The sequence below is a fragment of the Dromiciops gliroides genome, chromosome 4 (assembly GCF_019393635.1).
Source record: "Dromiciops gliroides isolate mDroGli1 chromosome 4, mDroGli1.pri, whole genome shotgun sequence".
NCBI classification, from domain to species: domain Eukaryota; kingdom Metazoa; phylum Chordata; class Mammalia; order Microbiotheria; family Microbiotheriidae; genus Dromiciops; species Dromiciops gliroides.
Genome location: NC_057864.1, coordinates 451,747,848 through 451,774,534, shown reverse-complemented (window position 1 = coordinate 451,774,534; position 26,687 = coordinate 451,747,848). Strand labels below are relative to the sequence as shown.

The 26,687-nt window shown below is 40.7% G+C and overlaps 1 protein-coding gene across 6 annotated transcripts; it reads right to left on the bottom strand.

The window, feature by feature from the left end:
* Positions 1-829: 829 nt before the first annotated feature.
* PRPF3 (pre-mRNA processing factor 3) lies at positions 830-25,951 on the bottom strand. Of its 6 annotated transcripts, none has more exons than XM_044004133.1 (16): positions 25,739-25,757; positions 22,233-22,378; positions 19,931-20,061; positions 17,629-17,775; positions 16,839-16,922; positions 15,698-15,918; positions 14,447-14,753; positions 11,928-12,094; positions 11,375-11,454; positions 10,619-10,762; positions 9,834-9,933; positions 9,520-9,633; positions 8,621-8,739; positions 8,246-8,329; positions 7,209-7,270; positions 830-2,539 (listed from the first exon to the last, which is right to left on the bottom strand). In XM_044004133.1, exons 2-16 carry the CDS (start codon positions 22,375-22,377, stop codon positions 2,393-2,395), a joined length of 2,052 nt encoding a protein of 683 aa, XP_043860068.1. In that variant the 5' UTR covers position 22,378; positions 25,739-25,757; the 3' UTR covers positions 830-2,392. The 6 variants fall into 6 exon arrangements, with proteins under 6 accessions (XP_043860068.1, XP_043860067.1, XP_043860066.1 ...); XM_044004132.1 differs by lacking the exon at positions 25,739-25,757 and adding an exon at positions 25,432-25,552; XM_044004131.1 differs by lacking the exon at positions 25,739-25,757 and adding an exon at positions 22,944-23,069.
* Positions 25,952-26,687: the final 736 nt, after the last annotated feature.

The following is a 26,687-nucleotide window of genomic DNA, read 5'->3' as shown; positions in this document are numbered from 1 at the left end:
TTTTAGTGAGGCAATTGGGGTTAAGTGACTTGCCCAGGATCACACAGCTAGTGTCAAGTGTCTGAGGCTCATTTGAACTCAGGTACTCCTGACTCCAGGGCCGGTGCTCTATCCATTGCACCACCTAGCTGCCCCAAATTGAACTCTTTCTATGACAGGTACCATCCCTATCCCAATATCCTGGGTTAGAAAAGGGAGTTTTCAAAGGAAGAAATTCAAATTATCAACAAAATATGAAAAAAACATCAGGCTAAATCACCAATTAGAGAAGTCCAAATTAAAGCTAATTCATAACCATCAGACTGGCAAAGATGACAAATTCTGAACTTGCTGTTGAAAAACAGGCTGGATAATGCATTGTTGTGGGAGCAGTGATTTGGCCCAACCATTGTGGAAAGCAATTTGGAAGTATGCCTCCCTAATCAGTATCCTTTGATCTAGAAGTACTATGATGTAATAGTGGACCGACTGCTATTTTACTACTCTTCTCCTTTCCCTTCCCCTCAAAACGCTCTTGCAGTCTTAAACCCTCCATGTCTTTGCTCAGATTGATCTTCATGCCTGGATTGGCTTCCCTCCACCCATTTAATTCTTATCTAAACTTAAAGCCCAACTAAAATGTCATCTTTCCCACAGTGCTCTCCCTACCACCACAACCAAAATTGGTAATGCCCCATCCGCTTGTACATTACCCATCATTCATACTATATACACTTAACATGTATTGTCAATGTTCTTACCTGTTGTCTTACCTCCCTCCTCCCCTGATCCCCCAAGACTTAAAACATCTCATGGATTACCTGTATTCTTATGGAAGGCCTATTTCCTTCTCCATTTACAATAACAACTCACATTTATATATTTTGCAGTGATTTACAGTTACAAAGTGATCCTCACAACAACCTTGTGAGGTAGGTAGTAATAGCAGCTCACATTATATAACCTTTAAACGTTTACAAAATGCTTTCCTCACAACAACCCTGTGAAGTGGGTAATACAAGTATTTTCTCTGTTTTTACAAATGAGGACTCAGATTAGCTAAAGAGCTTGCCCAGTATCACAGCTAATAATGTGGTAGAGCCAGGGTTTTCTGACTTCAAGTGCCCTTTCCACTGTACCACATTGCTTAAAAAACCCACCTTGGTCCATTTAGAAACTTATAAATATGTCTTTTAACAAAAAGGTTGGTAAGCTCTTGCTCCAGGACGTAAGGGACAGTTGGATACACAGTGTTTTTTTGTACCTGGAAGAACTTGGGGGGTAGGGAAAGAGAGAGGATATGTTAGGAAAACCTTATTTTCCCTGATGACTGAGAACCTGTTGTAAGTTCAAAATATGCACAAGTCAACTTGACATCACAACTTGGTTAGTATTATTACTTTTAAGACCCTTTTAGGGGAACACCAAAGGTAAGCATCCTTTCTCTACCTCTACTCCCCAACAGTGTTCCATTAATACCCCTGAGCTAGAAGGAACTTAAGAGATGTTGTTGAACCCCCGGCATTATACATATGAGGAAATGGAGGCCAAGAGAATATGGGACTTGCCCAAGATCACACAGCAAATAAAAAGAGCCAGGATTTAAACCAAAGTTCCTAACTCCAAATCCGGAACTCTTTCCATTTGTCTGATGCAATTTATGCAGCATAAATGGAAGGTATAGATGTAATGTGAAGGAATCCCAGATCTCGGACTGTTTTTAGAATAACTTGAGAGGATGTTAGGGTGACTATTTGATATCTCTACCATAGCTTGAACTATCTAGAGTAGGATTCCAGTATTCTGAGGGGAAGGAGAAAAGGATTTTTACTTTGTGAAAAGCTGCATTAAATCCCCAAATCCTCTGATTCATTATCTACCTACTACATCCTTCTTGATTACCTCGCTATTCCACTGCCAATCTCTCCTCTCCATCAGGAAAGAATTTGGAAGTTTTCTGAATAGGAGTATCAAATATCTACTTGCTATCTAGATGCTATCGAGGAAATGAGATACTATCAAGAACATTTCTCCTTCCCTCACTGACTACCCCACTCTGCTCTAAAAAATACTAGTCTTTACTGCTTCAATCATAAAAATGTCCCTATTGTATTTGTTAAAATACTGGAGTAAAAAAGTACCCTCAAACACCTATGTGTGAAAAATGCCATACCAGGTTTAAAAATAATTCTTTAATCATATGCACAGAAAGGGAAAGGAAGGCAGCACCAGACTGGGAACAGAGCAGCAGTTCTCCCTCAGTCCCACAGCTCTGCCTGGTAGTTTTTGGAGCTCTCTTTCACATATGTGCACGAGTATGCACATACAGACACACAGAGGTTGGGGTGGATGAATAAAAGAAAGCTGGAGGGACAAAGGCAGTGGAGAGGAATGGGTGGGGGCTGTAGTTGTCTCAGTCGGTGGACTCCAACACGGACTCACTCAGTGCAAGGTCCCAGTAATGTTCAGCCCCATGCTTTTTGAAATGCTCCCTGGCCATGTTCTCTGTGGGGCACTGTTTGAACTTCATTTCTCCAAAGCTCCGATCTTTGGCTGTGCCCTGGGAAAGAGGCAGGGAGCAAGAGAGACAGTAAGAAAAGATGTCAAAGACTGCAGTTCTTCATACATACCAGATGGGAGATGCCCCAAAAAGAACCCAAAATACCTCACTTCCCCTTCTTCTGACCCATATCTCTTAAGTTTGCTAGTGAAATATAGTCAACTCAATTATCTCATTAAGGACAGAATATAAAGCAATTTTCAATACTTGGATGAATTTTCCTACTGAATATACTTATCCAATCTTTTTGTTCCTACACATTTTAATCTCAAGGGATCTGTGATCCCATTGATATGGGCACCCTTCCAACAGTACAAATCACAACCCCTGCATATCAGTCTCTTGGGTTACCCATCTGTGTGCTTCCATAAACCCTCCAAAGTGGGGGGGGGGGGCGGGGAATGGGGATCAACCCAAGGTGTTAGGGTCTTTTCTTAAAGGATCTTAACTTTGGTCTAAGTTTACCAGATCAGGCTGTCCACTGGTTAGCCCTTACTCTTGTTACATAAAATGCCCACCTCTTTTTCTGGGCATATGTATTTTAAGCAATATCTTTTATGCTGCATTTTATATACAGTTGAGCACTGGTAATGTTTTTTAGCCTATTTATTTAAAGATGCTTCTTTTATTGCCTTTTAGGTGACTCACAATTTTGATTCATCAGAGACTGTTGGTGTTCCATGATTTGTAGCCATAAATATGACAAATGAGATCACGTAAAGCACTTTAAAAACTTGAAAGTGTTATGTATACATTAATATTGTTATATTGGTATTTTAAAATGTTTGTTTCAAGCTTGAGATTGTTGAAAGCACAGGTAATTTCCTAAATAGAATTCAGCCTTCTCTCTTCCTCTTACTTAATTCCAGGCCTAGTTCACTATCTGTGGAATCTGTTGAACATGTATCTACCAATGGATCAGCTCAGTGGGTTGTTGAGTTAACTGCATTTCATGGATGAGATACTAAGCATTCTTCATTCACTTGGTTCTTTCTTGTTTAGATTATTAGGCCAAACCTCTTGAAGTTCTTGAATCTCAAGGATGTTCTGAAGTGTCCTAGACCTTGATGAAATCAGTAAATTGTCTTGCAAAAACATAAAGCATTTATCATCTCTAGGTCATCTCTCTTCCCTTTAGTCTTTGTTAGACATTCTCCATGACAGCGGCCATTAACTTTGGGGAGCATATTTACCTGTTTTATGACTCAAGTGATAGTCTTTCAACAAAGATATTTCTTTTGTTGCATACATCAATCCTGGATGATATTAACATGCATGTGATACACCTTTTTGGAATAAAGGCCTGGTTGGTGTGTATTCAGAGAATTCATTTTAATAGCTTAGCATATAACTAAGACAGTGCTGACCAAAAAAAAGCTACTTACTATGCATCTCAAAATAAAATGCAAACTGCTCCTGTTTCCTTGTAATCTAGCTTTCAAGCCTACTTGGTTTAAACTACCCTCTTCAAGGTTACCAACAGCGCCTTAACCATTAAATCCAAGACTTATTCTTTATCTTCTGTGAGCACTCTATAAAAGTAACCATCCCTTTCCTCCTATATCACCTTCTCCTCTGATTTTTCTTGGTACTAATTTTCTACCTGTCAGCCACTCTTTTCAGTTTCCTTTGATGGCTCATCTCATCTTCCTCCCACCCACTAAGTATGAGTATATGCCAAGATTGTCCAGAGCTCTCTTCTGATCTCATCAGTTCCCATGTCTTATCAATCCAGATAACTCTCATACCAATATATCTAGCCCTCGTCTCTCAATCGTCATCCTGATTTTCCTATTTCTGTCAAGGACATTTTCCCATGTCATCCAGATTTGCAACCTCAGTTTTCCTCAACCCTTTACTCTCCCTTTCATCCCCAACCATCAACCCAAATCAGCTACTCAGTTTTGTCAACTCTGTCTCCACAGCATCTCTTGTTGTTGTTGTTGTGTTTTTTTGCAGGGCAATGGGGGTTAAGTGACTTGCCCAGGGTCACATAGCTAGTAAGTGTCAAGTGTCTGAGGCCAGATTTGAACTCAGGTACTCCTGAATCCAGGGCCGGTGCTTTATCCACTTTGCCACCTAGCTGCCCCCACAGCATCTCTTGAATCCATCCTCTTTTCTCCATTTAAAAGGTCATCACCCATATTCAAGATCTCATTACCTCTCAATTGGATTATTGCAATAGCCTACTAATTAATTTCCCTCTCTCCCTTCTACAGTAATACACACTTCAGACACCCCTACACCTTCCAACCAAACTGGCTCATTTGTTTTTCCCCATATACAGCATCCATCTTATGCCTCCTTGTTTTTGCACAGGCTGTCCTCCATGCTCTTCCTTATTTCCATCTCAGCCTTTCTGGAAAGCAATTTGGAACTATACCAAAAAAATTATTGAACTATGTATACCCTTTGGCCTAGCTACACTAGGCCTACTATATATAACCTAAAAAAAAATAAAAGGAAGACGAAAAGGGCCTATGTGTATTGTGTATGTGCTAAAGTATTTTTAGCAGATATTTTTGTGGTAGCCCCAAATTGAAAACTAAGGGCTGTCCTATTAAGGAATGGCTAAATAAGTTGTGACAAATGAATATAATGGAATATTACTGTCTCATAAGAAAAGATGTCTTAAGAATACTAAAAGTTGTCATAAGAACAGTTTCAGAGGAAACTGAGAAGACCCATGTGAATTGATGCAGAGCAAAGAACTAAAAAACCCCCAAAACCCATCAATTTATAGAATGACAACATAATAGAGAAAAACTTGAAATACTTTAGAACTCTGATTAAGACAATAAGGCACGAGTCTAAAAAATTGAAGATGAAACACACAATTTACCTCCTGACAGGAGATGAACTTAAATGCAGAGACACATACATTTCTGTACATGGCTTATTGGTTTTGGTACTGAGGGATTTAGGGATTTAGGGAATCCCCATCCCATCCCTTCCCTCCAGTGAGAAGTGGGAGTGGCAGATAAAAACAACCCCTCAAAACTTGCTGTTTGAAAAAATAAACTGCAAAAACCATCAATAACTACTGACCCATTGAACATTAGTGTCAAACTCAAATAGAAACTTGATCCTTATAGGTCACATGTTCACTTAGAATACCACAAATTTTACATTATTTATATCCTACTGCACTTTTATTTTGTTAAAGAGTTTCCAATTTCATTTTAATCTGGGGGCAGCTAGGTGGTACAGTGGATAAAGCACCAGTCCTGGATTCAAGAGGACCTGAGTTCAAATCCAGCCTCAGACACTTGACGCTAGCTGTGTGACCCTGGGCAAGTCACTTAACCCCCACTGCCCTACCCAAAAGAAATTAATAATTAAAAAAAGAGATTATCATTTTAATCTGGTTCAGGGCTACTTGGGATTTTTTTTGGGGGGGGGGCAAGTTTGACATCTCTGGTATAGATAAGATTCTGCTGTATGCATTGTTTGCTAACATATGGTAGAACAAAACACCACTTTAAAAGCTTTACATAACCAAAGAGTTTCCCATGCATGTGTCAAAATCGCACAAGATGAAAGGGTTTTTTTGTTTTGTTTTGCGGGGCAATGAGGGTTAAATGACTTGCCCAGGGTCACACAGCTAGTGTCAAGTGGCTAAGGCAGGATTTGAACTCAGGTCCTCCTGAATCCAGGGCCAGTGGTCTATCCACTGCGTCATTTAGCTGCCCCCAAGACAAAAGTTTTAAGAGATAATGTGCCAATTATTAATATCAAAAGGCTTAAAACACAAAGTATACTTGCCAAAAGGTGTTTGCTGCTCTTGTGGAAGTTGTTCAGCATAGAATCCTAATGGAAGAGGAATTCTCCATAGATGGAGACTCACTTTCAAATGATCCTTTTTGTAGATGGCATTGTGTTATATAAAGCCCCAGGACATTTCATAGCTTCCTAAATGAGACCCATAATTTCTTTAAAGAATTTGGTCTACTTCTCTCTACACAGGAAAAAAGTGTTTGACTAATGACTATTTTATATAGGCTATGATAAGGCAGGTAGATGGACAAACCATAGATCTAATACATAAATATAGAGAGGCTAGAGACAATTAACTCGCCTCAGAACTAAATATGATTTACTTTTGGGAAATCAAATAGTATTTTTTTAAATTACCCAAATCCACTCCCTGAAACAAAGACCCATCTTTTAACACCATCATTCTGCCAATGCCTTATACATAACTGCAAACCATGGACCACAATATCTGAAGAATAAAAATTTCAGGTTCCCCCAACTGAAAACAGAAGACCTAAATAAGCTATTAATCTAATCAATTAAGAACTCTTCAGGAAAAATGTAAAACAGAATTTAAAAAAATACATTACAGAAAATGAAGCTGCACTAGTCTTGCAGTGAGAGCTAGAGATGAGTGGATGGTTGATGTGCTTTACTGTTACCTACAGTGTAAAGACATCTAGAAGAGCCATAGGGCAATGTGGATGCTCCAGAATGTGGATGCTCCATAGTTCAGCCTCCTGGTTTCCAGGAGGATGAGGCATAGTATCCCCATCAAAAGACCAGAGATCCACTGAGGTATCAAAGAAGACTGATGATTTCAATTAGCACAGTCCAGAACTAATTCTTGCTTTCTGACACAAATATCTTTTGTTTTGGTATTTCAGAAAAGGCTGTGGGAAGGACCACCTACCTCCCAGACCAATGCACACTTGTTGGTTTTTTTCACAGCTTCCTCATCAGACTCATCGTCATCTAGAAGAGACAACATGACGTCAAACAGATCCAGATATACAGTTTTACAAAGTGCCATTGAAAAACCCTTTCCAGCTTCACATCACCTTTTAAAAATATTCAGGACCAAAAAAAAAAAAAAAAGGAAAGGAAAAAATCTTCAGGACACCTACATTTAAATCCTTCTTCTCCTGTATTTGGCATAGTGTGATGAAGCACTAGACCTTGAGTCACAAAGACATTGAGTTCAAATCCAACCTACATACTTACTAGTTATGTGACACTGGACAAGTTAGTTAATCTCCCTCAGCCTCAGTTTCTTCATCTGTTAAAATAACGATAACAACAGCACACCTACCTCCGAGGTTTGTGAGGATAAAGTGAACTATTTGTAAAATGCTTTGCAAACCTTAAAGCACTATATACACGCTAGCTATTGTTATTATCTTCAAATGTCATCATGTAAGTTATATACAGTACTATTCATAAATTGAATTGGAAAGCTCCAAACAAGTAGGGATTTTCAACAACTCAAATAAAGGAACCTTGAACTTTACACAAAAAATAAAAATAGTTGAACATTTATATAGTACTTTAAGATTTACAAAGCTATTTAGACACATTATCTAATTTGATCATCACAATAACCTGAAGTATTATTCCCATTTTACAAGTGAAAAAACTGACTCAGGATAACTAAGTGACTTGCTCAGTGATCAGACAGCTGGTGTCTGAGGGGGAATTTGAATCCAGGTCCATCTCGCTTCCAAATCTAGCACTCTTTCAACTGTACCATACTTTTATTTCACTTCACATATATTATTAACTTAATTACATATGTGAAATGAAATAAATGTCATATGATTGATTATAACACTAGCAGTAACTCTTTTCCCAAATTAATATTCTACCCAGTATTAGGAGTATAAAGGTAAAGCAGTGAGATGTAATTCTCCCCCTGCCCCCCCCCCATTTACCCCTATAACCCCCATTCACCATCTCCCTTCGTGTTAGATGTCTGTTCATCCCACTTTATCCGGTGCAGCATTAGACGCTTGAATTTTTTCTGTGCTTTAGGGCCTAGAAAGAGAGGAGAAAGAATTTTTTCCCCTATTTTTCCCTTCCAGACTTGGACTAGAAAAGTGGTAATGAGAGACCCTCTGAGCCCACTTGATGCCAGAATTTTTAATGTGATTGGTACAACCCCTGAAGGTACTATAAGCTTTGGGTCTTCTACTCCCAGGATACTAAAAGAGGGTTAAAGGGTCTTATTCCCAGTGTGCCCCTAAAATGCTTCTCCACACCATCCCCAATCTAGGTTTCAGTATTCTGGGTATACTCTTTTGATATTTCCCCTTAATCCAAACTCACCCCCTTCTACCACCACAACATTGACATCCTTGTGAAGCACCACCACCCCTGAAAGGTACAGCTGCCCAGCATTGGCCTCAATCTTGAACTTCTTGGCTGGGTTGCTCAAATTTCGTACTCTGGAGAGAGGGAAAATGTGGTTATATATTTAACTTAAGTGTTAGCAGCTGATTAAATGGAGAGGAAAAATAAACCTACATTTCCAAATACATATTTTTCCAAATTTGTTTCTCAAAAACAAAACAACCTTTTTTTTTTGTCTTCGTAGATAGAAACCTGCCAAGTGTTTAAATGGCACAAATAATGGACTCTAAAATTTAAAGTACTTCAACTGCTTCATATCTATATCTGCCCATGTCACTTAACAGTCCCCAGAAACAGAAGTACTCCATAAATATTTCTTGGTGTCAGAAATAAATTCATTTTGAAGTAGGGGAGTATAACTGAAATAGCTGAATGGCAGGACCTGATAAAAATCAATATGGAGGTGAGGGAAGGAGGGCTATCTATTAGTATTTTCTTGGGAGCTGGTCTAGGTAAAGTGAAACCAGAAATGTTAACTTCTAAAAGGGATGAGCAACCCCAGTTTATAATTTGGTTTGAAGAGCCATTTGTTCAGCCTAGCAGGTCAGTACTAGATCACAGACCCAAAGTCAAATAAAAAAAAAAAAATTTTACTACACTGGCAGAAGAATTTACAATTACAACAGAAATTTTACTTCCCAGGTCAGATCCCACGCCTATTTAGCTCTTAGGCCCCTAACTTTATTTCTTTAACACTAGATAGCTGGGGTTGGTGTAAGGAAAGCTTTGTGGACTGTATCAACCTCCCCAAGGACTGGTTTGTCATACTATTTTGATATTTATGTGGGCAACACTGGCCCAGTACAGACACCTACCTATATACAGATATGTGTACCCCCTGTGAAATGTCTTCTTTTAGCTTTTTAATTTTCTTGACCTTTCTCTGTTCTGCTGTTAGTTTTCGGGCAGCATTGGCCTCTTCATGCGCTCTGTCGTGACAGGAAGGACATCCACAAGTAAGAAAGGCATTGAAGACCAGAGGCAGGGCTGAGGGAAAGAGAGAGCAACAGAGGACTCTCCCCTCCTCCGTATACCAGTCCCCCAAGGGAGGCCAAAATCCAACCTGCTATCCCACAGTTTGAAAAAAAAAACCCTGCCCTAGATCCCCATCCTGTTCCAGGGCACTTACTTCTGTCTTTTTGCCATCTGGGCTCTGACGTGGGCTTCCACTTTTGTGGGGTCTTGAACAGCTTCTGTGCCTAATACTCTCATCAGGTTGGAAATTCTCACTGCATGAGACAAAACAGTGTTGAGTAGGAATCTTTTCCTCAGCTGGGACGGCCTTTCCTCCTTTTCCTCTAACCTATGTCCTCAATACTATTTAAAACCCATGGGAAAGCATTCCCTGATAAATGCATCAAGAGGGTACTTTTTTCTCTCTGCATTTCCTCAGCTTAAGTAGCAAATGAACACTAAGCCAAATTACAATGCAGCTAATGTGTTGCTTTGTTCTGTGTAATGAAGACTTTTCTCTCTGTGTACTAAATCTTGAGCTAAACTGAAAAATGCTTGATGTCAAAGATGTCTCTTTCTATGGAACGCCTCCTCTCCTGGCAACACAGAGAAAGAACAGCTCCCTCCACTATGACTTGGTGTTCTCCTTACTGAATTTCTAAAGCACCTTTCTTCCTAAAAGTTCAAGACAACAGACAGTATTCTCAAATAACTCATAAAAAATATTTCTAAGTATTTGGAAAATAAGCAAATAAGTTACTTTAAATAAATCCACCCATATCAGGGAAACTTGGAAGAGAGAGAAAGGAAAGAACTGAATATAATCTTGCATAATATGACTTCCTGTACATATATAGGAGTCCTCTAGTCAGTCAATGCAAGGAAGAGGAAATACTGAAAAAATACCAAGTTAAGAGTTCATGCTGTCATCCTTCTCCCCCTTATCCTAAGAGTCCTCACCTTTGGGTTCAGGAGGAGGCATCAAACCCAGCCTGACTTTCTCTTGTAGCTCCTTCTGAGCTTCCCTCCGTGTCTGCCTCCTAAGTTTTTTCTGTTCCTTTTTGGTGAGATACACCCCCAACGTCACTGGTGTGTCACTGTCCACTGTGAAAGAGGTATAAAGAGGCAGATTAGAGGAGCCAGTATTTATCTGAAACATAGTAAAGCCTATGTAGGGGGGGCGGAATGTATCTCAGCCTAGAAGATGTTGACTGCAGTTGGTTATAGGGACTGAAAGAAATCCTGTAGCTCCTTTTAGGACAAGAGAAAGAGGGAAGTGGTGCAAAATTCATGTTGGGTACCTGCATGCTTCTTACTCTCTCTTTTAAAAAGAAAAATTGCTTTTAAGTACAGAAACCTAATGGAGATCTGGAACCAGAGTTATGGGAAAAACCCAATTTTCTTTTAAGACATAAGAGATATTTTAAGTACAAAGAAATGTTCAACAGATGGATTTTTCTCCAGCCATTAAATATGGACAGTAGAGTCCCTACCACAATAAGCCACTATAGCTAACATTCAAAGAGCTAGAAAACCATCACTAAAAGTTTCATCTAAAGCAAAGCTAGAAAAATTGAATGCAAAGGAACAGGTTAGGGAAGCAATGACGATGGTACCAAATTATTTTCTCTTTCTTTGCAGTCAGGTTATGATTAAATAAGAGAGACAAGAAAAGGAACAGTCCACTGCTGACTATGTAAATGATCCACACTTTACCTGGAGGATTTAGCTGGGCTGGATGCTCCACAAGATTGGTGATCCCAAAATAGTCCTCTTTCTTGGGAGCTTCCCCTGTACTAGAATTAGGGAAAGAAGAAAAAAACAAGGATATGTGAGTGGAGATGATTTCAAAGAAGTGGAACTTCCAAAGACTTCCCCTAAACTCACTCCAGCACCTCTTCAGTATTTATGTGCTCATTATGGATTATGCCATTCACCCTGTAGACTTCCAATAGTAAATTTTTAATCACAATTTGACTACTACATATCTAGGTGTACTTTGTAATTAGTAAATGTATTTGAGATATACAAACTGATTTTAATATTAGTGTATTAAGAAAATAATAAAAGTAATCAGGTTGAAAAACAAATTATTTTTATTATCTATAGCTTCAGATTACCTAAACTTATTTTTCTTCCATAGCCAAAATGAAGACTGACTGCTATAATACAAATGAATTTACACATACATATATGTATGCTTTGAATTTTTCATGTCTTATCACCTCCATTTAGATTATATCTCAAAAACGTTAACTAGTAAACTCACGGGTCAAAACCATTGGGGATAATGTAGGAGTCCCACCACTCAATATCAGGAATCTCTCCTTCTTTTAGTTCTTTTTTAGGGGCAATGAGTGCCAGCTTGGTGGAAGTATGGATGCCAGTTTTTCGGGCTGCCTGTGAGATCTCTGCCTGGAGTTTCTCTAGCTGAGCCTGAGAATCAGAAAACATAAATGCAAAAGGAAATGAATTACGGGAATATGGGAGATCACGAAGGAAGCCTGCCTTTAAAACCATTCTACTTCTTGAGCTGTCTTTTCACTACCATCTGACCACTTTAGTACATTCTGAAGATTCCAGGAAAAAAGCCACAACTCACCAGAAGGGGAAGGCCAGAAGTCTACCCCCAGGACTTGGTGACTTCAAGGCTGGCCTCTATGCCACATGCGTCAGAAGTAGCTAAGTGCCCTAAATACTCTTGTATTACGTATTTCCATGATGCACTGGTATTCTAATGTGCTTGGCATCTAACACACAATTGATAATGTGTAAAGGACTGCACATAAAGCTTGGGAGACAGTGGGAAAATACCAGTGACCCTGAAGCATCATCTTTCACTGAAGATGAACAAAATTGGTGCTACAGGCTTGAGCATATCAATGTGAGAAATGGTGGCTGGATTTACACTTGGCATTGCACAATCCACATTTGCCTGTTGTCTTCTAGAAACTTGAAAAATCTTAAAGCTGGATTTGGTTGGGAATTGAACACCTAAGACACCAGGAAAGACCTGTTTATGGAAGTGCCCCAGCGCCCCATTACTCACAGGAAAAAACTGGTCATGTACTCTCTCTGCTCTTAAGGCAGTGGTGGGGGAATCACAGATTTCGAACTAGACTTAAAAAATAATCCAACCCCCTCATTTTACAGATAAGGAAACTGAGGCCCAAAGATACAAGTAGTAAGTGACAGATCCAGACTTTGAACCCATATCCTCTAACAACAAATCCAGTAATTTTTCTACAGCCTCTCTTAACATTCCAACAGTTTAGGAGGAAGGATTTACATAACAGGGAGAGTAGGGGAGCCTGGGTATCCCAGCACTATATAAATATAAAGCTGCTACATTACCTCCTCCAGGAAGACCTCTTTACTAATCCCACTCAACTCGCTCCTTCCATTCACTTTAGCACACCTTCAGCATTTAGAACCCCAACCTAGGGAAGATAATCTTCTCGACAAAGGAGCAGGTGCAGGGTAGGGGTGACCTGGCTGAGACTAAGTACTTCAAACATGTTTCACCCCTTTTTCTAAGCAGCCTGATTCTAGGATTCCACTTGACTCTAGCCCCAATCAGTCAGAAAGGCCAGAGACTGGCCATCTCCTCTGCCATTGTACACATACCCTTCTATTATTCCCCACCCTCCATTCCACCTCTTTTTCTCAGGAACTGAAAAACAAATCAATTTTGCTACCATGAACGGTATGACAATTTACTGATCTCAGGTTCCATTCAGAATTATGGGCTGTAGAAGAGCTGAAGCTCCTTTTCCTATCACACGCTACTCTCCTTCATAGTCATTCGTATAAGCCTCATGCCTCCTCCCATATCTCTAGCCAAACTCTCTTCTAACCTGCGATCGTGCCCTCTGGAATCTATTAACAAACTGCCCGTTATATTAAGATGGTGTTGCCTCCCCTGGAAATTGCTCTTTATATATTTTACACTTATTTACTTATATTCATATAGGTTGTCCTCCCTCTTCCCCAACAGGATGTAAGCTCTCTGGTAGGAAGTTTTATTTTGTATATGTCCTTGGTGCCAAATACCATGCCCAGCTCGTAACAAATTCTTGCTCATTTAGAGAAATCATATTCAGCCAAAAATTCCCATAAAATTTCACTATGCAACTTATAGGCAGTTCAATTATCCACATGATGTGGATCATCTGAAGCAAATTTTAATCCAAGGTTAGTTTTCTTTTGAGCTGTAACCTTACATCTTAAACTCATCAGGTGGTATGTTCTCAGAAGATGGAAACTCAATTTAATGGCAGCCTAATGGGAATTTAATTAAAGCTGAATCCAACATAAAATGAATCTATGAGGGGCAGCTAGGTGGCACAGTGGATAGAGCAGCACCAGCCCTGGATGCAGGAGGACCTGAGTTCAAATCCAGCCTGAGACCCTTGATACTTACTAGCTGTGTGACCCTGGGCAAGTCACTTAACCCCAACGGCCTCACCAAAAATAAATAAATAAATAATTTAAGAAAAAATGAATCTGTGAAATGTATGGTTGCTGCTCTGCAATACAGGAAAAACTCAATAGCAACTATATTATAAACGTTCAAATTTCCTTTCTGCTAGCCTCCTGACTTATTTCAAGTTTTTAATTTTTTTTTTTGGTGGCGCAATGGGGGTTAAGTGACTTGCCCAAGGTCACACAGCTATTACGTGTCAAGTGTCTGAGGCTGGATTCGAACTCAGGTACTCCCGAATCCAGGACTGGTGCTTTATCCACTGCGCCACCTAGCCGCCCTTGTTTCAAGTTTTGACGCGTTACCTTTGTCCGTAATCTCTGGGCAATCTTTTCAAATTTGCCCTTGTCGTGAAATTTAAAGGTGCGTCTCTGGCGCTGGGAAGGGGCAATGGAGACTCGGGGATCAAAAAATGTGTTGGATTCCATATCTTCTGATGGCTTCTCCTTGAGCTGCTGCTTGAACTGTTCCCGTTTCACAGCTCGAATGTTGGCCTTTAGTGTTGGCATTCGGTGTGTCAACTCAATCTCTTTGCCCGTAGCATCTACTGTTCGACCTTGTTCATCCAAGATCAGGGGTGTAGGCTTTGTCTGGTCCTTCAGCTCCACCTTCCTGTGGAGGGGGGAAAGGGAGGAGGAAAAATGAGACCAATTTACAGTTTCATCTGGACCTTTAAGGAAGATGCAGATTAAGGAATTCTAAGATATTGCATACTAACTTCAATAAATAAAAAGAAATATCTCAGTTATAAAGTATTAATCAAACTGGGCACTGCAATATGAGATATAACAATTTATAATATCAGGAGGTGAAAATTGATTCCTAACATTAATCTAGACCTATTCTTGCTATTAAAAGAGGGCATAGGACATACAGCTTTTCAGGTGGTTTAGAACACTGGTCTGGTTTCACACAGATTAGTCGAATGGAATGAGCCCTGGGCAAGAAGACCTGATTTCTAATTTCATTCGAAAACCTTCTGGGTGATCATAACTTCAGTTATCAAGCCTGTATAATAAGAATAATTCTTGCCCCTTAGGGATACAAGGTCAAATTCAACAGATGTTTATTCATCACTTACATGGATTTTTGAACAGTTTGAAAAACAACTTAAGGGGCGGCTAGGTGGCGCAGTGGATAAAGCACCGGCCCTGGATTCAGGAGTACCTGAGTTCAAATCTGGCCTCAGACACTTGACACTTACTAGCTGTGTGACCCTGGGCAAGTCACTTAACTCCCATTGCCCCACAAAAACAAAACAAAAAAAATTGATGTCAAAATTTGTTCAGGGGGGCAGCTAGGTGGCACAGTGGATAGAGCACTGGCCCTGGATTCAGGAGTACCTGAGTTCAAATCCAGCCTCAGACACTTGACACTTACTAGCTGTGTGACCCTGGGCAAGTCACTTAACCCCTATTGCCCCACAAAAAAAAAAAAAGAAAGAAAGAAAAACAACTGAAGTTGTTTTGAAGAAATAATGTGTAGGAATGCCAAAGGCTTTTCTCAACTATACCTTCAAATATAGCAAAGAGTCCAAAAGGAAAGTTACTACTCACGGGGGAGCAATGCCCATAGCGTGAAGGTTGGCCAAACCAACCATGTTGGCATTGCCAATTAATCCTGGTTTCAGTGCCAGTTGAGCCTGGATCCGAGCTTGCAGTTCAGCTGCTTTCCGTGCCTTTTCGATGGCATCATTCATAAAGGTGGCAGCCTGAGAAGGCTGAATGGTATTGCCAATTGGCAGCCGTTCTGGTTGAGAGGAGGAAGGAGTTTTTGGCTGTGAGACATGCAGAGAAAAAAACAAAGTTAAAATGTGAGAGAATAAAGACTCATTGAATTTCAGAAGGGACTTATGAGGGTTTGGGTCCAAAAAATACCACTATCCCTGGATGTATACCCAAATGATACTAGAAGCAGTTACCTAAATATTTTCTGTCCTCTCACCAAGACAGCATTCACACTACTACAAGATTAACCTCATTTATATACGTGGGTGGTCAAAACCCTTCAGTGGTGGCCTGCTAACAACTAAAGTTTTACATCTTCTTAGCTTGGCATTCAATGCAATGAACAATCTAGCAATGCTTTACCTTTTCTAGCTTTCTCATACACCACCCCATTCATGGCAACATAATCCAGCCAAATAGGGGTAGTTACCATCTCATCTCCATGCCTTTACTCATTGTACTATAAAGAACCCACCTCATCTCCATAGATGAAATCCTAACCCATTCTTTTTTTTGTTTTGTTTTGTTTTTTTGCAGGGCAATGAGGGTTAAATGACTTGCTCACGGTCACACAGCTAGCAAATGTCAAGTGTCTGAGGCTGGATTTGAACTCAGGTCCTCCTGAATCCAGGGCTGGTGCTTTATGCACGGTGCCACCTAGCTGCCCCCAATCCTATCCATTCTTGAAGTCTCTACCAGAAACCTTTCCCAATGTTCCTTGTCACTAAAGTCCTCCTTTCCATGAACCTTAAAGAGTACTAAGTGAGTTTCAGCTCTTTTGCATACTATATATTACATGTTTTAGTTAGTTTTGTAGCCTTTACTAGACTTTAAGTTTCATGAGAACAGAATATATCTTATTTGATACTTATTACTACTATGCAAAGGAATAGGCATTTAAAAAACATTTGTTGAAGTTGTTGGAATGTAAGATTCAGCTCTGTCTTTTTGACAGAATTGAATACTATACCTGAGGGGTGGGAGGACTAATGAAGCTCAGTTGTTTTTTCCTTTCCTCAATCTGCCTTGTGGCTGCTTCCATCATTTGTTTGATCTGTAGACAAAGTATAGAGGTAAATAGCATCTTTTTCTCATCATCTCCAGAATATTCAGTCACAAGAAACTTCAATCACCTAGCTAACCCCTGATAATCTCAAGCTCAGTTTTGTACAAAATCTGGTGATGGCTAAGATGTAATGTTTTGTTTATACTGGTAACACTTGCTAAGTGTGCCCAAACTATCTCCTTTTGGGACCAGAGCACAAGGGCACACCCCTCCCGTTACCTTCAAAGATTCCCACCCCTCTCTGTACTCCATCTTTGAAGTTGTCGTCTTGTTCAAAAGAAGTTTGGAACACTAAGATTTCAGGAATCAAAGACAACTCCTGCTTTTATATTAATATTTTCCACAAAGGTAATTCTGTGGGTAATTTCTTTTATGCCTTTAAAAGATTTCAAATGTTAAAAGTTTGATTTCATTTAAAAATAAAATAATGTTTAGCAGTGAGAGCTTAACATACAATATTTCCTGTTCTAAAACTATGACTTTTAGGTTTTGTTGCTTCCTTTTCCACATCACCCAGAACCACAAGTAGTAGGTATTTTTTGGCTACTTCACTGTAATGCTTCATTGAATATATTGAACAGCAACAGGAAAGATCACTTCCCTAACAGCTAAACAAAATGGGCAGGCTGGCTCTGGATCCATGTCCCCCAATCCTTAATTCACAAACTACTTACCTCTCATGTCTGTCACTAACCTGTAATTTAGTCAGCATGCCTGGACTCTCAGATGGTGGTCCAGGAATTACCTCTGGCTCCTCCTCCACCTCCTCAAACCTTGGTATACGTCTCTTCTTCACTCCTGATGACTCCTTAGATATCTCTGAGTCATCACCAAACACCTCCTGGGAGAACCCAAAACAAGAGGCAGATTTGTTTCTGTCCTTAGTGAAGAAATGCCATCATCCCCCCCAACCCAATGAGTATTTTGTGGCTTTGCCCTGGGGGTGATAACACTGCCTTGCAGATAGTTACTTGATAAGACCCAAGGATAAGCCTGGCCTTGAAGGCCCTCCACCAACTGTCACCTCCATCTTACCACCTTCGTTACTCTCCTACACAGATCCTCTGGTCCATCCAAGCAAATTTCCATCTCTGTCTTTATAAATGCCAATGCCCACATGTGGAATGTCCTCCCTCTCTTCCTCTCCACCAACTCAGATCCAACCACTCCTAAAATCCTATCCAAAACTCACCTCCTTCAGGAAGCCTTCTCTGATTAATAACCTCACCCCATTCTGATTATACCTTTGTTTTATACCCTCAAGCATGTATGTATAATGTTTGAGCTATATTAAGTTGCATTTGTTGGCATTCTTCTTGGTATGTGTTCTTTATCATGTATATGTGTTCAGTCTCCCCAACTATTTCTAAGTTCTTCAAGGGCAAGGACTCCTTCCTCAGTGTTATTCCCCCACAGCACTTAGTTCAAGGCCCAGCACACAAAAGACACTTGATTGTCTACTTTGCAAGGTGAGTTTAACATGGCCAACAATGGCCAAGTAGAAGGGGCAATGGGAAAAAGCAAATGTACACACCGGTGGTAGGCTTTGGGTGACATCCCCTCTTCACTAGGAGGGCTCGTGTTTTGCAAGGACATATCCTCAGTCAGGGGCGGGCGCTTCCTGGAATTCCTACAGTTCAAGAGAAAGGACTCTCCCATAATATATATAATGTGTGGGAAAAGGGACCTAAGGGGACCGAAAGTGGGACCTTTGTCCCAAGGTTTTTTAAGCATAAAGCTGCTAAAACATCTCCTCCAGGAAGACTTCTTGCCTAATCCCACCCAACTCTGATCACTTCAATCACTTTAGCATACCTTCAGCATTTATACACATACAGTAGAGCCCCATTATAATGTAAACTACTATAATACAGATTCTGTCAAGTCCCCAAAACATAACAAAAGTCTGATAGCCCATAAGGTGGGTATCACTCCTGTCTCCCAACACCAACATTATAAAGGGGTTCCACTGTACTTTAAAACAGCTAAACACTTTACATCTCTCTTGGCATCTCACATCTGTATTCTATCTCCCCGTTAAACTATGATTTTTCTCAAGTTTGCCAGTATTCCTTATATTTCTTTATAGCACTTCATATTAAAAATATGTGGTGTTCACTGACTATTTCTCTCTGGTATAGGTCTCTATATATCCTGGCTATTATGGGCCTAGAAGAAAATTCCTTCCCCTTCTCTACAATCTGGTAATGCTGGTGGCATGGCCAAAGTAGGAAAATATTACAATATCTTGGAAGGATGGGGAAGAAGGAGATTCTGTGATGGGAGTTACAGAAATAAATAAAAAGCAGGAAGAAAAGAACTTTAAGCCAAGTAAGACCAGCAGACTGACTACCGCTGATGAAAAGAAAGGGGTTAAGACCTACATGGAAACCAAAATAAAAAGTGCTAGAGTAGAAAACTACAGGATGTCCATGAAATTGGTGTGTCTTAGCTATGAGCTCCCTGAAGATAGCACCTTTGGTAGTCTGTTCTGTTCAAATCTATGGATGCTCAATGCATATCCAATAATAGTTACTTTTCAGGAACACCAGCCACAAGTTCTACTAGAAATTCCTTGAAAACTAATAACAATGGGAAGCATTGTACCTAGATTCAGAGGCAACAAGTTAGGACCTAAACAGAGAAAAACCAAAGCCACAAAACCCTAAGAAGAAGCTATTATTGATTAGAGGTAGTGAGAGGAAAAAGTGAAGAAAGATGGACACCAATAATTCCTTGTCTTACTGAACAATTATGTATGTAAAGGATTGGAGTGTTTGCCTCACAATGTGTTTCCATGTTTCACCACCATAAAATAAAGAATAAGAATCAAAGGTGGTACAAAAACAAACGCACTGACTGTTCTACAGCCTAGATCTTTCTCTTGAATGTTAGGAATTCTATTGTGTCTATGTGTGTGATCACAGAAAGTTTAGCTGCTAATAATTACCATTGAGAATACTCCCATGCCCTTCAATCAGCCAGCCAGAACCTACCTTCAACTCTCGTTTTCTACTCCTGTCACTGCTAGATTTGGAATGTCTGGAACTACGGCCTTCTTCCACTGCCTCAAATAGCTTGTCGACAAACCGAAGGGTAGAATCATCGAGGAAAGGTTTCAAGTGATCTGATGAAGAAAAAAGTAGGTCTGAGAATCATAAACAGTTCTGTATATACAAAAGCTCTCCAAAACATCTACTAACAGAAGTGATCCTAGTACTAATAGTACAAAGTGCCTAGATAAAAACTATTCTTCTCCACCCAAAAGTTTTCTTGATTTTTTTCTGTGGGATTCTCATAAGTGCAATGCTTTACAAAGACATTTTTCCTGTAGTTTGTGAAGGAGAAATGTAGGTTATATTTTTCACAGGGTGGAAAGTGGCAATAGCCTGAGTTCCAGATAAAAACTACCTCATGGGCAAGAATCATGGAAATCTGTCTGGCCTATTTTTAAGAAAGAATTCCATACTACATTAATATAAGCATATGTGGCTCAGGCAGATGAAATCTCCAATTTAACGGTTTCACTAAATTTAACCCTTCCTGATACTATATACAGTCAATTTAAACTATAAAATACACATGCTGCAAGGAATGCAGCTATGTCCTAAAAGCAATAAACAATAATAAACTTAAAATATGACTAACAAAGTTTTGGAAAAATTACTAGAAAACTTAGGGGCCATAAAATACTTCCAGAACTTCATTCTTGTTATTACTCTCCTTTAGCTTCAAATCCCTTTTCTTTTCTTTTTTTTTTTTTGTGGGGCAATGGGGATTAAGTGACTTGCCCAGGGTCACACAGCTAGTAAGTGTCGAGTGTCCAAGGCTGGATTTGAACTCAGGTACTCCTGAATCCAGGGCCAGCGCTTTAACCACTGCGCCATCTAGCTGCCCCCTTCAAATCTCTTTTCAAGCTGGCAGTCACTTTCTGAATATCACAGAGAGAAATGCCCAGAGAAGGATTTAAGGTAAATAACTTAAAACAAAAAAAGCCTTTGGTTACAAGGGAAGAGAATTCAATTATGACAAAAAAAAAGTTGCAGTCCAATAACCCAATAGAGAGACTCAAAATCTTCCTCAAGTGGTAAGCAAGGGAGACATATAATTTGCAAAATCCAATTCCCACAATGTTTTAGTTTCTCTTGTAAGATTTGGCTTCAAGTTGATTACTTCAGATACATTTTTATTGAAAGTTACTTTGTTTCTTCTATTGTGTTAAAAGATTTTCTACATTGTCAAAAAGTATTGATATAGAAGGGACCAGGAGTACGTGCAAGCCAAAATTCGTGCCTATATGGTTTTGGAATACGTAGTATTTTGTTACAGCCGACTTACTTTTCTAATTATATTTGGCCTTAAGTTATTAAAAGAATTATATGTGTGTATAGACAGTGCTCAATTTATTTAAGTAGACCATTCTGCAGACTTCTACATAAAGCAACATTTGCCTAACGTGAATTTGCCTGTGGATGTGGGGAAGGGAAAGCAAGTAGGGGGCCATGTCCCTGTGGAGGAAGAGAGATGACCACATGGTTCAAAGGCATGTAGGGCCCAGGGCCAGCCACATGTGGAACCGGCCAGAACGGAGAAGGCAGAAACATGAGGGCCAGACACAGACAATGACAGGAGAGGATGGGTGACACACAGAGTCTGGCAACAGACAAATGGAAGACACATGGAGGCAGACACAAAGGGCTAGGCAGGCAGGGAAGTGGGCAGAGGGGGCAAAGGTCTGCTTTCTTGGGGCTGGAGGTCTCAAGCCAAACCTCCAGTCTGGTGACAGGGCTGTCTCTTCACACAGACATTCTTCTGCTTTCACTTGGAGGTTTTTAAAAATTTTTAACTTTTTGGGTGGAGTGGGAGAGGCCACAGAGATCCAAGCTGAAGGGCAGGAGTAAAGAGAGGGAGCTACAGAGTAAAGTTAACACAGGTTTTTTTTGGAATGGGGATTTCTTGCAGAATTCTTTACATAAAATTGAATTTTCGTAATACGAATTTACATAAAGCAAAAACTATCTATATACAAATATTGTGTGTACAAAATATATCACAAACACACATGGCTAAGGCAAACCTAACATATGCAGAAAGCCAGCCTGGAATTCAAAAGACACTAAGCAGATAATCCAAAAGCAAATAGTTAAGATTTGACTATTCCTACTACCCACCACAAGGAAAAGAGATCCTTCTTCCTTCAAAGCTCCAACCTTATTTTAACCCTAATGAGAACGCTTCAAATATTTCAGTCTTTAGCATCAAGATGAGAGACATGCAAGGACCCAGAAAAATACATACCAGCTGCTTTCTTCTTATCCATGCCCTTTCCTACACAATTTAATGCTGCTGTGACCACTGTGGGCTCTGAGAAACCCAACACCCTCTTCACTGTCTTCTCGATCCATGGCTTCAGCTCATCCAGCTCCCTCTTGGACAGGGCCATTCTTTAGAAGAAGGGATAAGGGACAGTGAGACGTAAGACAACGTCAGATATTCAACACAGCACCTATGGGTGAATGAGAAGAAAGTGACTGGGAAAGTTAGGAGACTGAAAATAATACAGGGTGATGTTTATTTTATCAGAAATGTCTTTTCCTCTGGCTACCTCCTACACTCCTGGGCAAGTTACAATTGTGATAAATTCTTTCCCCAGTAACCGCTGTAAAAAAAAAAAATTCCAAAAGTGAGCATCTCTTACACTAACCCTGGAGGAACTGAGTTGAGTACTGTATTATGGTGCTTCCTTCTTGATTCTATTACATCTACAGAGCCTGACAGAATACAAAATATAGAAATATAATTGAAGAAATCTTTCAGAAGTCATCTATTCTGTGGTCTCAGCCATGGTCTCTTAACCTCACTCTGACAGAATCCTGTTCTGTGGGATCATAATACAAGGGGGTAGCAGGCCATGACGTACTTATGCTAGGGTTAAACACAAATTTTATATTGAGGCTCACAATGTCTAAGAACATTCCTTAATAGATTTTTATCTTCATGCCACCATACCTCAATTTCACTTTAAAACTGTATGACGGGGAGCAACTAGGTGGTGCAGTGGATAGAGCACGGGCCCTGGATTCAGGAGGACCTGAGTTCAAATCCGGTCTCAGACACTTGACACTTACTAGCTGTGTGACCCTGGGCAAGTCACTTAACCCTTATTGCCCTGCCCAAAAAAACAAAACAAAACAAAACTGTATGACCAATCCTCTCATAATGCAAGTTTACATGAAAGACCATTTTGATAGTGTGCTTGAAGAGAACATAACCTAGGTAGACAAGGATCATAACTGAGGATGCATACCTTCCTCTCCTGACTATCCTTTCCTTCTAGTCTCCTAATTCTCATCTGGTTCACCTGAGAAAACAGAAACCATTAAGGATTCTTCTGAACAATAGACCTCAATGAACATTCTACTAAGTAAGCAGGGTTAGGGGCAGCTAGGTGGCACAGTGGATAGAGTACCGGCCTTGGAGTCAGGAGTACCTGAGTTCAAATCTGACCTCAGACACTTAACACTTACTAGCTGTGTGACCCTGGGCAAGTCACTTAACCCCAATTGCCTCACTAAAAAAAAAAAAATAAAATAAAAAAAAAGTAAGCAGGGTTGTCATTTATATTCACACTTTTACTTGTCTAGCTAAATCATAAGCTATTCAATGACATAAGCCATTTTCTTATGTATTCTCCCTTTAGCATCTGGTAAAGTGCTGAAGAAACAGGAGAAAATAATTGTTCATTAATTTTGCCTTTTCAAATCTAAGCAAGCCTTTGCAAACACCTGGGCTTCTGGCCAATATGAAGTTTCAGCTTTCTTTATTTAAAAAATAAATAATCGGGCAGCTAGGTGGCACAGTGGATAAAACACCTGCCCTGGATTCAGGAGGACCTCAGTTCAAATCTGACCTTAGACACTTGACACTTACTAGCTGTGTGACCCTGTGCAAGTCACTTAACCCTCATTGCCCCACAAAAAATTTCAAAAAAGAAATTAAAAAGTAAACAATCTTCTTTAGGGTATCCTAAGACATCTTTTCCCTATGAGAAACAGATTAATTAATGTCTTCATTTCATGGACAGTGGAGGACAAGTTCACGCTCTGTACTGCCAGCAAATTATGATTCTGAATTCGGGATGAACTAGGATAGAAGAATCCTAGAGAATAAAATGAAACTAGAGGAGAAAGACCACATATAGGATGATGTTCTGAACCTGAATATCCAGCATGTCTTGCCAAAAGAAAACTCCTGAACAGTTCTATTCACCTATCAATTAGAAAGCAGATGAAGCTGGCCCAGAGTGTCTGTCTTCTTAGTTAGGGATCAGAGCTTGAAAAAGACTATGTTTTCCCAAACTCCTCCTACTTGACCACTGTAGGGACAAAATTTATTATGGGGAGAGTTAATTAGGTGGCTTGCCATAATACTGGAGTTGAGAAACTAATGTGAGCCCTCTAGGTCCAAAGTTTCCTCCCTTCTAAACTGCCTTTTTAAAGTTATTTCTCCCAGGCTAATAAGAAAGGAGATTAAGAGCCTCTTTCCCACAAACAAACCAGGTTTTATTAATGGAAATAAAATTTACAACAAAGGTGAAGTTAATAAAGCCAGGGACAAGGGAATAAGGGAAGAGAAAACGACTAAGCTCCCTGGCTCTAGCAAAGACTGACTCAAACCCCAAACTTACTTCCTGCTCAATTAGCTCAAAGAGCTGGTGACTTCCAGTCACCAACTGGGGTGAGTGTCCCTCTGCAGTTCCTCTCCAGTACGCTCCGCTCACCAGAAGGAAAGAGCCCCTCAGAGGGAGCATTCCCCTTTTTACCTTTTTCTCTATCTCCCCCAAAGGGGAGGTCCTTCAAGCTGGTTGACTGAGAGTGGTCCCCTAACGAAGTCAGTAGTACACTAAAACTTCACTCAGGGCAGGCTAGGTGTGGCCTATATTTAATCATCCCCAATTCAAACAATACTAAATCAGGTGGGGTCCCTGAGCATCGGTCAAATTCCATTGTTTTATCACACCACATAAAGTCCTCAATTAAAGAAACAGTGAGAATGATATTATGCAAGGTACTGGGAGGGATTGTGGTATTGTTGTCATGAGCAACGAATTGGCAACTTAATTGCTGGAGCTTTCAGTATCCCACCTGCAAAGCAGGGACTAAGACATAAGGCAGTCTGGTTTGCCAGTGCTCAGAGGATTGTTGTGAGGATCAAGTTAAATGAAGAGCGTTCTTTTAAATACTTAAAAAACTACCAAAGTTAAAAGCGGCATCATCACCACATCCGCAGCGTTGAAAGGACTGGAATAAAGTTACATATGATGCAGAACACAGGTAAATGAAACCCTCACCACAAGATCCTAGCTCGTAAGACATGAAAACAAAACAATGGGTGTGGGTGGGACGCCAATCAGCTTTGGAGATTACAATTTGACACTGTCACTGGGCAGGTGACAGTACATTTTAAAGTAGAGAAAAGGTAATCACTCCATCCTCACCAGGAAGGCCGAATGACCCCCAGTGAATATCAAGAGGGGAAGCTTCCAGTCCACAGCCTTATTTACATTGATCCTCTCGGCATGTTTCCCCAGACACGCTCTTCTTTCCCTTTTGCTCTAACTCCCTCCCGCCAGCCCCACCCCCACTCCACTCCCGTTGTCCCCATGCCGCTCACCTCAGCCCAAGCCTCTTTCCCCCTTCCCGCCCCCGCCCTTTTCCTCCCTACGATCCCGGCCACCCCACTCCCCCTCAGAAGCCTCTCCTTGGCCACTTTCCGTTGGGCCCATTCGCCTAACGAATCGCCACCTCTAATCCTGTTCTGACTGCGGCCAGGGCTGGGAAGCTGAGGCCCCAGGCCCCATGGCAAGCCCCACCGGGCCCGAGCCCGCTACTCACCTCACAAACTTCAGCCCCTGAGACGGAGCCCGAACGTTACACCGGAACCGGAAGTGAGCGGACCTTACGGCTTGCCGTCGTTACCGCTGTCTCCGCCACGCGGCTTCCCTCCTGGCGCCCCTGGCACGTGACGAGGGAGAGCCCAAGGAATGCAGAGCAATATGGGAAAGTTCATTCGCCCGCAGAGGCGCATGCGTACTATTCTTTTGAAGCCTAGAAGGACTTCCGATTGCCAGAAATATCCTCCCACCATTATCCCCGGAGGAAAAACCGGAAGTTCCCTTTTCCGGAAACGGAAATGGAGCTGACAGAAGTTTCCCATGTGTAGGAAGCGAGCGCTTTGTGCGGAAGCGGGAGGTGAACTTGAAGGCTGGGATCACTTCCCGGGGGTCTTGCCCTTCGTATGCAAAGTCAGGTTTGTGGTGGGCCTGCTCTCTCGGTCCCGGGACCAATTCTGCCGACATTTAGTAAGCGCCGACCTGGTGGTGCAGAGTACTGTGCTAAGAACTGGTGAAGTGTGAATATTGAAAGCCACGTCCAGCCTTGGTGCGGTTTACTGACACACACGGTTTTGCATCGAGAGTGCAAAAGAGACCTACACGGAGCCTTGAACTCATCTGGGGAATATGGCTCCAATTCCTCCTCGTCTTTAAAGTGGAGATAATGAGATAAAGAAGCTATTTTAGCTGATTACATAAGGCTGTACAGCTCTCCGAAACCCTTAATAACCTCCCACTAAGGGCCAGGGGCTCCTCATCCAGTGGGGAGAAACAACCATGTACAGCCGTGCTATATACAGGATAAATCAAGAGAGGGAAGGCACTGGAAGTGGTCGAAAGGCTTCTTAATGAAGGTGGGA

Excerpts from the sequence above, each read along its gene's own strand:
- PRPF3 (XM_044004129.1), bottom strand. The coding sequence starts at position 22,377 with ATGGCCCTGTCCAAGAGGGAGCTGGATGAGCTGAAGCCATGGATCGAG. Across the intron at positions 20,062-22,232 it reads GGATAAGAAGAAAGCAGCTG|ATCACTTGAAACCTTTCCTC; the intron begins GTATGTATTTTT and ends TTTCTTCATCAG. Across the intron at positions 14,754-15,697 it reads GCTATGGGCATTGCTCCCCC|GAAGGTGGAGCTGAAGGACC; the intron begins GTGAGTAGTAAC and ends CCCCCTCCACAG.